The 11338-nt window shown below is 43.0% G+C and overlaps 1 protein-coding gene across 1 annotated transcript; it reads left to right on the top strand.

Annotated features, from left to right (window-relative positions):
• The first annotated feature begins 227 nt into the window (after positions 1-227).
• On the top strand, positions 228-734 carry LOC138362935 (protein twist-like). Its single transcript, XM_069321519.1, has one exon. The coding sequence runs from the start codon at positions 228-230 to the stop codon at positions 732-734; it is 507 nt and encodes a 168-aa protein (XP_069177620.1).
• Positions 735-11338: the final 10604 nt, after the last annotated feature.

Genomic DNA, 11338 nt, shown 5'->3' with positions numbered 1-11338 from the left:
CTGCTCTCAGACTGTTTATAGGCAATCAAAGGTTATAATCAACTCCTTCTCTGAGGGCAGATTCTTTGCATAACTCATCAGCTCCTGTCGTACATTCAGAAGCCAACACGTGACGGAATCCACATGAGATGGGCTCTGTTATTATTATTATTAATTTTGTTGTATTTGTCTAGCTTCAGAAACGAGCATTTTACAATTGTGTCTTAAACAGTTGAGCAGAATTAAGGATGATAAGAGGGGAGAAGACATGGAGGAAAAATGTAGTAGAGGCAACAGTCCTCACGACCGCCTCAACAGCAGCAGGAGGAGCAGCAGTAGTCCCCCACGACCGCCTCAACAGCAGCAGGAGGAGCAGCAGTAGTCCCCCACGACCGCCTCAACAGCAGCAGCAGCAGCAGCAGGAGCAGCAGTCCCCCACGACCGCCTCAACAGCAGCAGCAGCAGCAGCAGCAGCAGCAGCAGCAGGAGCAGCAGTCCCCCACGACCGCCTCAACAGCAGCAGGAGGAGCAGCAGTAGTCCCCCACGACCGCCTCAACAGCAGCAGCAGCAGCAGCAGCAGCAGCAGGAGCAGCAGTCCCCCACGACCGCCTCAACAGCAGCAGCAGCAGCAGGAGGAGCAGTAGTCACCCACGACCGCCTCAACAGCAGCAGCAGCAGCAGCAGCAGCAGCAGGAGGAGCAGCAGTAGTCCCCCACGACCGCCTCAACAGCAGCAGCAGGAGGAGGAGCAGTAGTCCCCCACGACCGCCTCAACAGCAGCAGCAGCAGCAGCAGGAGGAGGAGCAGTAGTCCCCCACGACCGCCTCCAGCGGCCGGAGCAGCTCATCAGCACCCAGCAGACTCGTGGGTCATCAAGCCTTTTATAAGACTAAACACGTTCCGTCATCTCCCAGTGATCATGGCTCACCCGTGCCCTTACACCGCCCTCTGGCTCTCCCTGTTTATCTTCTCACCATTTTTGTGTTTTCTGGGAATATGTTGGTAGGCGTGGCCCTGACGGTGCCTAGAGGCGCCAAGGTCAACACCCGAGGTGCTTCAGAAGGGTACGTTTGGCGGCAGCGAGTGGTTGCTTGGCGATGTTTGGCACTCAGGGTACTGAGGGTGAGGCTGTCTTGACTCAGCCTGCGAAAGTGGCTACATTACCCCCGAGGCCCAACAGGGGTAGCTAGGGTGAGCGGACGCACTTGCCCCGATAGCTGGCTACCTTGCCTCTGTTCTCCAGTCTTGCCAAGTATCCTAAGTCTGGCCACCTACCCTCCTCCCACAATTTGTAAATACTTATTTGTGGTGTGTATATGTGTAGAGGAGGGAAGGGAGGGGGGGGGGGGGGAGTGTGTATCGTGGGAGATGTGCTGGAGTGTATTTGTAGGGAGGGAGAGGTGTACTCACCTAGTTGTGCTTGTGGGGGTGGGGGGTGGGGGTTGAGCTTTGGCTTTTTGGTCCCGCCTCTCAACCGTCAATCAACTGGTGTACAGATTTCCGAGCTTCTCGAGCTCTATCATATCTACATTTGAAGTGTATGTGTGTGTAATCACCTAGTTGTTATGTTTGCAGGAACGAGACATAGCTCCCAAGCCCCCGCCTTTCTATCTGGCCAATTAATGCAATCAGTTTCATTCCTCCTGTTTCAAATATTTCTTTTTAGGCTGTTTATCACATTCGTGTGAACGCTGTGCTTGTGTAGCCTGTTGCAGTTACTTGTGAGTTACACTCAGGTAACGTTGCCTCACGTCTCTCCTGCCTGAGAAAGGTGAAATGCTTGAAGACGTTTCCCTCGCACCTGATGCCGCTGTTCACCTAAAGCATTAAATAAGTACTTAAGCTCTTGAGACAAGTTTAAATGGGTATCTCTGTACTTTGTCTATTCATATTTTATGCGTTATCACGACTGGACTGCATGCTGGTGCTGCATACTCAACAGCTTGTCTTGCGCAGGTTGTATACAACACTCTAGAACTCTTTTTGTCCAGAGTTCTTAAAGGCTTTTTAGCCCAAAGGTTTCCTGTTATATTGATTAATTTGTTATCGTTGTCGCTGGAGGTGTTTAGTTTGTTGTGTGAGCCATACACATCCTGTGAGCCATACACATCCTGTGAGCCATACACATCCTGTGAGCCATACACATCCTGTGAGCCATACACATCCTGTGAGCCATACACATCCTGTGGGCCATACACATCCTGTGAGCAGTAGTGCATAAAATGCTTCATTTTTTTATTCTGAGAGTGGCCACCCTTTCAGCCCTTACTGCTCCTGGGAACTCACCTTCCCCCCCTCGTTACTTTGCTTTCATCAGGGTTAATTAAGAGTAAGCAACCATCCCTCTGACCACCGCTAATGCGTATCTTAATGTAGGCTTCTACCATCATAGCTTAGCATTTTAAAAGCACCGAATCACCTTCTGTGGTTGATTGTTCAATAAACCCCTGAACTATATGTTTAACACTTCTCTCACCCTGTCCATGGAGGACAGAAGAAAATGTATATATGCTGATTAGCATAGTAAATGTGGGGCCACGTCCGGGGTAGAAAATAATAATAATAAAAAAAAAACCTCATCTTCGTATCTCACACCTCTCCTGAAAATGAGTGGCACCCAGTACCAGTCCTTGATGCAAGCCGCTCATAGCTTCTCACCAGTCCCACTTCTCTCATCTCAACGTCACCTCTCTGGGCCAGATTGAGTTAAATATGTTCTGACAATGTTAATTATTGTCGGAAAATCCGACCCCATTTAATAATCATACAGATAATTGCTGTTGTATAAGCAAGTTACCCATAGAAAACGTAACTTGTAGTGGAATTACCGTCTATAGAAAACGGGATATCATCACCACATACTATTATAAACCACCACCTATTATGGTGGGAATTATTCTTAAATACATTAGTCTTTGGACTTTACCATCATAAAAACATCTTATATAAATTAACTTAATTATCAATATTAAAGTAGAGTAAATGTGACCCTTCTATCACTTTCTGAAATGTGGACAATGTAAGCCAGGCGTCAGAGTGAGGAGGAGGGCAGCCATCATTGTTAATTGAGACCAGAGGCTCACACGGGAGCAAATTCGGCTCCTGTTAAATTTACTTGGACGTAGTGTTATGGAAACTAAAAGTGTACCATTATCAACACGCTGTCTACAAATTCAAGTTAAGTGTCTATCCGAAACCCATTATCTATCATTAGTGGCCATTAATGTCATTGGGTAGGGTTATCCGGTTAGATCACATGGAAGCCTCAAACTAAAGGTAATTAAGCCAGGTCTTCATGTTCCAAGTACTGTTTTCTCTGAAATACTTGTCATATATAGGATTCTGGCTTCACAGCTAGCGCACTTTTGACAGGTCAAGACGAGGATGCAAGATTTGTGCACCAGTTACTGGGTGATATGGAAGCTACCTCAAAGAGGATAATTTGGTGTCTACACCCTAGTTATACCTGGTGGACTAACCTGCTGTACTATAAGATAAGGAACCTCTTCAATGTATGTAGTTACTGTAGTTTGATTGGCTGCATACATATAAATATAAACCCCCCTAATGTGTAGAGGATCGATTTGTGAGATTATGAGATTATTGCAGAAATACAGTCCACTTATCATTATACAAATTGCTATCGAAGTATATAAATTAACGTAAATATAAATTCATATAAATTAAATAAATATAAATCTCACAGGTCGGTTCCCACATTATTTGGACCTTCGGAACCGGAATATTCGGTCCTATGAACCCACATTTGGTCATCTTAGTACCGGATGAACCAGTTATCCAGTGGATTCATTAAATATACTAGTGCAGTGTTATTTAAACAAAGCCAGCAGTCAAGACGGCAGCGTAGCCTCGAGGGAGCTCAGGAGCCTCCCTCAGCCCAGTTCAGCTTCGTCAGCGGTTTCACGCACACCCACAGATTTGGTGGAGTGTTATTCTGTGAAATGACAGCGCTAATATAGAAACCAGCCAAATTAGTGACCGTGTCGCGAGATTGTTCACGGATTTCGTGGTGTTACATTTCGCGAGAGATTATCTACGAATTTTGTGGAGTTTATTTCGCGAGGTCACTAATAATATTTAATACTTCTAGATAATATTAGAAGTTTCATAGAGGCTAATTAAGAGGCTATTATCAATAATTGTGTATATTATTTCTCCAAAATAGAGAATTATTTAATATATACTGCACTAGTGTTCTCACAGTATATTTACTAATTGCCAACCCACAACAGGGTAGGATATTAACCATTGACTAGTTGAACTATTTTCGTTCATCCTAGTCCCATTATTACCATAGTCAGTTGTACTATATTGATTAACCTAGCACCATTAATGAATGGTCCAGACCCTATTTTGGGTGTAATTTTTATCAACTCGAGTTGAGTTGTATATATAATAAATTACTTATGATCATTACACCTTTGAGTGATTAATTAGTGTCTCTACCATCCTAGGGTGATATAGAAGAGCTAACCTAAAGGTACTTCCAGTGACACTGGTTTATCACTCAAATCATTAGTGTGGATGATTGTATATATATAATGTGTATTAATTTTAAGTGCTAACCTCTAGTAGAGGTAGGATTATTGCCTAGTGAGTTCAGAATTTACCCTAGGCTATCATTAGTGTTTGTTCAGTATTATGAGCAGCCCAAGTACAAGTCCCACAAGGCTTCACCAACTAGCCAGTATGGATAATGCAGGGAGAATGAAAAGAACCCTTGCAGGTCTTAAAGGCCACTTAACAAGACAGATCAAGAAATGTGAAGATTTGTCACAACAATCAACAGTTGATTATGCTGACCTGGAAAGCTATTATCAAGCAGCTGCAGGTAAATTTGAGCAAATCAAATGCCAAATGGCTGTCCTTGTGGGGACAGACTACTACCATCGATTCATCGGTAGCCCTACTAAATATCAGGGTATAACCATGTTAAACTCTGCAGGAGGTAAATTACTCTCAGGCCCAGTATCAAGCCTGAGGAGACCTATGCCTGCAGATAAACAATACCAGTAGAAATCTAAATTTGTCAGCTGATTATATTTCTCCAGTAGCATTATACTAAGGAGATTACAGCTGACTATAGTAACAGAGGTTGATGTTAGTATCATCATTTAAAGCTGAAGATGAGTTCATGAGGCCTCAGTGGCAAATCAGTGAACAGTAGCCTAAAACAGCTACAAGTCACTGCGACCAATGTCACTGAACCCACTGCAGTCTCAGAACCATACTTTACTTTAATGATGAGCTATTCAATCTTCTGAATCAATTAACTAAATTAAACCCCAATAAATCTGATGACTGATTTGATACATTTATTATTTAATCAAGATGTATTCCATGGGCCTCAGTGTTTATATATCAGTGACCAGTTACCTGAAGAAACTTCAAGTTATATCTAATGTCACTGATCTCACTGCAGTCCCTGAATCATACTTGACTGTAGTACTTGATCACATCCAGTCTTCTGGGTTAAATAATATGTAATTAGGCTTGAATATTAGCCTTTCAAGAGTTGACAGGGAAATGAAATCGCATTAGACTTCTAACCCCTGCAACTCTAGTACGGGACATCCGTCCTGTACGAACAGACGCACAAATGTGTGATTACTAACTACTAACATCAAATTAATCTAATAATCCGAAGGAGGAGTATCGGTGTTCGTCTGTTCTAAATAGGACTTCGACCCGTGAGCAGCCCCCTGGGGAATTATGTCGGAAAATCCGACCCCATTTAATAATCATACAGATAATTGCTGTTGTATAAGCAAGTTACCCATAGAAAACGTAACTTGTAGTGGAATTACCGTCTATAGAAAACGGGATATCATCACCACATACTATTATAAACCACCACCTATTATGGTGGGAATTATTCTTAAATACATTAGTCTTTGGACTTTACCATCATAAAAACATCTTATATAAATTAACTTAATTATCAATATTAAAGTAGAGTAAATGTGACCCTTCTATCACTTTCTGAAATGTGGACAATGTAAGCCAGGCGTCAGAGTGAGGAGGAGGGCAGCCATCATTGTTAATTGAGACCAGAGGCTCACACGGGAGCAAATTCGGCTCCTGTTAAATTTACTTGGACGTAGTGTTATGGAAACTAAAAGTGTACCATTATCAACACGCTGTCTACAAATTCAAGTTAAGTGTCTATCCGAAACCCATTATCTATCATTAGTGGCCATTAATGTCATTGGGTAGGGTTATCCGGTTAGATCACATGGAAGCCTCAAACTAAAGGTAATTAAGCCAGGTCTTCATGTTCCAAGTACTGTTTTCTCTGAAATACTTGTCATATATAGGATTCTGGCTTCACAGCTAGCGCACTTTTGACAGGTCAAGACGAGGATGCAAGATTTGTGCACCAGTTACTGGGTGATATGGAAGCTACCTCAAAGAGGATAATTTGGTGTCTACACCCTAGTTATACCTGGTGGACTAACCTGCTGTACTATAAGATAAGGAACCTCTTCAATGTATGTAGTTACTGTAGTTTGATTGGCTGCATACATATAAATATAAACCCCCCTAATGTGTAGAGGATCGATTTGTGAGATTATGAGATTATTGCAGAAATACAGTCCACTTATCATTATACAAATTGCTATCGAAGTATATAAATTAACGTAAATATAAATTCATATAAATTAAATAAATATAAATCTCACAGGTCGGTTCCCACAATTATTGTCATTTCATTATATAACTCCAATACAATCGTTAGAAATGATCTATCTTCAATGAATCCAGGCTGGTGCTCTGAGACACAGCACGCATTTAATAATAATAAAAATAATAAAAATAATAATAATAATAATAATAATAAAATCCGTAGGAGCAGTGATGAGGGTTCGAACTTATGCGGGTGGAGGTGCTCACGCACACGCTTCTAGCGACTAGACCAAAAAATGCTAATATGCTAGTTCTAGCAACTAGACCTAAAATAAAAATGCCCCTACTAATAGTAGGGGGATTTTATGTTCCTTATTCACCGTGAATTGGTGAAAATATATATATATATATATATATATATATATATATATATATATATATATATATATATATATATATATATATATATATATATATATATATATATATATTACTTGTAATTGACTGTAACCTCGTAACTGGGAAGGGAAGGGTAGGGAATTATGAGGAGAAAGCGCCAAGTCATTACGACTATATAGCACTGGGAAGGGGTCAGGACAAGGGTTTGGGATGGGACGGGGGAAAGGAATAGTGTCCAACCACTTGGACGGTCGGGAATTGAACGCCGACCTGCACGAAGCGAGACTGTCGCTCTACCGTCCAGCCCAAGTGGTTGGGACTTGTAACTGGACTGTTGGTGACCTCAAATCACTGTTTACATCAAAGCTGGAAAACAAGCCGCAATCACCCCTGTGAGTTGATGTATTCCATGATTAGGGAGAGTTCTTCAGGGAGAGTTCTTTAAGGAGAGTTCTTTAAGGAGAGTTCTTTAGGGAGAGTTCTTCAGGGAGAGATCTTTAGGGAGAGTTATTTAGGGAGAGATCTTTAGGGAGAGTTCTTTAGGGAGAGATCTTTAGGGAGAGTTCTTTAGGGAGAGATCTTTAGGGAGAGATCTTTAGGGAGAGTTATTTAGGGAGAGATCTTTAGGGAGAGTTCTTTAGGGAGAGATCTTTAGGGAGAGTTCTTTAGGGAGAGATCTTTAGGGAGAGATCTTTAGGGAGAGATCTTTAGGGAGAGTTATTTAGGGAGAGATCTTTAGGGAGAGTTCTTTAGGGAGAGATCTTTAGGGAGAGTTATTTAGGGAGAGATCTTTAGGGAGAGATCTTTAGGGAGAGATCTTTAGTGAGAGATCTTTAAGAAGTTCTTTAGACAATTACTCATTAATGGAGGGCCAGTGGGTTGTGTTATAGACGTTGTCCGTGACTAGGATCACCGCCCTCATGATGTGGACCCTTCCACCACCCCCTCTTATATTGTCTCTCTCTCTCTGCCTCTCTCTCTCTCTCTCTCTCTCTCTCTCTCTCTCTCTCTCTCTCTCTCTCTCTCTCTCTCTCTCTCTCTCTCTCTCTCTCTCTCTCTCTCTTTCTCTCTCTCTCTCTGCCTCTCTCTCTCTCTCTCTCTGCCTCTCTGTAGTGTTGTCTGGCGGGTCCTGACACACGTAGCGGACTCTGGTGTCTGCAGGGCTTGGCGACGGGAGTAGGGGGGGGGGGGGTGTAGCGTCGCGGTTCACCGTCCAGTTCATAGCTCCGGAGTCCTGTGTCTGGCTCTGTATATATATATATATATATATATATATATATATATATATATATATATATATATATATATATATATATATATATATATATATATATATATCTTTTAACCCTGTGCTGGAGGCTGGCACTCTAGGCTACAAGAATGGAATGGATTTCACATTAATTCAAGATTGCAAACTGGGTGTTACTCAAAATGTTCCTCGTCTCTATGGGTTAAGTCAAAGTTTGAGTTTTGCTCCAGCAAAACATTAAGATTTTGAGTGGCACAGTGAGAGGGGGGGGGGCTGCCTCGCTGTCTGGTTGGCGTTGACTGGACCGTGGTCAGAGAGGTGTACACAGTCTCAACCTTCCCTCCAGCCTCATATTCCGGCTCCTAGGCCACCTTCACACTCTTCCAGCCGGCCACGACCGCCAGTGTGCCGCCGCCGCTCACTAAAGCCGAAATTCCCGCCTGTTTATTTGCGTGGCGGAGGAGCTGCCCCGCGTCAGAAGCGACCGCCGCCGCCGGGGTCCCCTGGTGTGAGGGCGTCTTGTCTCAGGCTGGTCTTAATGTTTTAACACCTCGCCACAGCCAGTACCTAGAGACGCGTGAGAAATGTTTGTTGTTGCAGACACAGCTCTCTGCCTGTCCGCCTCCACTTGCCCCACACTGACTTAACTATTAAAGACGCAATACTTCAGTCTTGTTTAGTGAGAGGGAAGGACAAGCTCATTATACAACTGCAGTTAAACATCAACAGACTTCAGGCTCCACACCAGGATGTTTGTTAGTGTAAGCTTTATGCTGCCACAAACAGTGTAAGACTGGTGGTGACAAACACTGTAAGACTGGTGGTGACAAACAGTGTAAGACTGGTGGTGACAAACACTGTAAGACTGGTGGTGACAAACAGTGTATGACTGGTGGTGACAAACACTGTAAGACTGGTGGTGACAAACAATGTAAGACTGGTGGTGACAAACACTGTAAGACTGGTGGTGACAAACAGTGTATGACTGGTGGTGACAAACAATGTAAGACTGGTGGTGACAAACAATGTAAGACTGGTGGTGACAAACAATGTAAGACTGGTGGTGACAAACAATGTATGACTGGTGGTGACAAACAATGTAAGACTGGTGGTGACAAACAATGTAAGACTGGTGGTGACAAACAATGTAAGACTGAACAAATCCACAAGGGCCGTCAAGAGGGTTCGAACCTAGGTCCGGGATGAGCCCAGACGCGCCTTAGTCGACTGCGCCACCACACGGTCAAAAGAATTGCAACCGGGAGTGCTACTGCCCTCACACGGATCCCGCGGCCTCTCTGAGACACAAACCGGGGTTTTACACAATTCTCCCATGCACTCGGGCTCTGTCTTCTTCTTATCTTGAGATGATTTCGGGGCTTAGCGTCCCCGCGGCCCGGTCCTCGACCAGGCCTCCTTTTTGTTACACACACCCCCAGGAAGCAGCCCGTAGCAGCTGTCTAACTCCCAGGTACCTATTTACTGCTAGGTAACTGGGGGATTAGGGTGAAAGAAGCATTTTGCTCATTTGTCTCCGCCTCCAACGGGGATCGAACCCGGAACCTCATGACTACGAATCCGAAGCGCTGTCCACTCAGCTGTCAGGCACCCTGATGTCAACCAGATGTTCTACCTCTTCGACCTTTCACACAGAAATCACAATAGCTTCATATATCAAATGAACAATGTATTGAAGTGTACTGAAGGTAATCTAAGACTGATGAGAGCAGATCAAAGGAGCAGGAGGGTGTTGTCCCATGTTCCTGAACACTGTACATAACGTATAACACTGTATGCCAACAGGGCTACAGGATGAACAACCCAGCGGGTTTTCTTCCTATTGGGGAGTGTTGTACATTCTGCTATGGCGGTATGTCCACTCACAAGATGAGTGGCGCTGCCCAATAAACTCGCCCCTCGGGGCAAAATTGAAATTTACTGTATGCCAGATAAATTAAATGTACACTAATTTACTTTCTATAACCTCGGAACTGCACATAGATACATCCAGGATATTGTCAAGAAAAAACTGAGTTCTGTGCTACTTACAGGAGGAAATAGGAGAAGCAAAAAAATAGCATCACAGATCAGTCTGCTACCTGGAAGAACTTCATCTGCTTGAGCAAGCCCGTGAGCTTCTGCCTGTAGAGAGGTTACCTCCTTAAGAGGATGACTCATGTAAGATTATTATCAATGATATGATAACGAAACAGTTCAACATGATACCACAAGAAATGAGGCACAAGTATCTTGAAGAAAATTATAAAGAAGACGGAAATGACTTAGATCAAATCTACACTGATGGGTCATCTAATCCTACTAATGGTAGGGCTGGAGCACCATACAAAGTAATTAGGAATAATGTCTTTCAAAACAGAAATGAAGGAAGAGCACGTATTGAGAACTATGCCTCTTCAATGCAAGACAGCTAACTACCATTGTTAAGTCATTAAAATTCCTTGAAAGAAACATTAAAGGTGCAGTGATCTGCACTGATTCAAAAGCATATAGTCACTGAAATCACGAGAGCTGTGAGAGTACTAACCAATCAGGGAAGAGTCGTCAAATTCCTGTGGATCTCCTCCAATGTTGGAATCTGTGGAATGAACGAGCAGATGTGCTGACTGCTGAAGGCGCTGAAGGAGATTACACTGAATACTTCATACTCAAGACTCTTCTGCAAGTTCGAGGTTTTATCAGGCAATATCACCGTGACAAGGTAACTGAGGAAAGCAGGACAGAAGAACAAATCAGCGAATCTGTATGCTAGAACAATATATGATTGCAGCTGGCAAAGCCAATCATTATCAACGAAGAGGAGGTGACGGTGGGAAAGAATCAATCATCTTGGATACAAATATCTATGGAGATTTTGTAGCATGGAAACAATTTTTATTAACATCTTTATTGACAAAATTAATTACAATTTTGCCTAATCTGAGGATTTTGATAGTCTTATTAAATTGAGGTTAATGCTAGTATTCACTGTCACGCAGGACAGAGGGTCATACATAAGACAATAGGTCTAAACTGTAGGCTGAAGCACATATATATCATGGTTAC

The sequence above is a fragment of the Procambarus clarkii genome, chromosome 1 (genome assembly GCF_040958095.1).
Source record: "Procambarus clarkii isolate CNS0578487 chromosome 1, FALCON_Pclarkii_2.0, whole genome shotgun sequence".
In the NCBI taxonomy this organism is placed as follows: Eukaryota; Metazoa; Arthropoda; class Malacostraca; order Decapoda; family Cambaridae; genus Procambarus; species Procambarus clarkii.
The sequence above is the reverse complement of the archived record's forward strand: the minus strand, read 5'-3'. Positions and strand labels throughout refer to the sequence as shown.

Excerpts from the sequence above, each read along its gene's own strand:
- LOC138362935 (XM_069321519.1), top strand. The coding sequence starts at position 228 with ATGATAAGAGGGGAGAAGACATGGAGGAAAAATGTAGTAGAGGCAACA.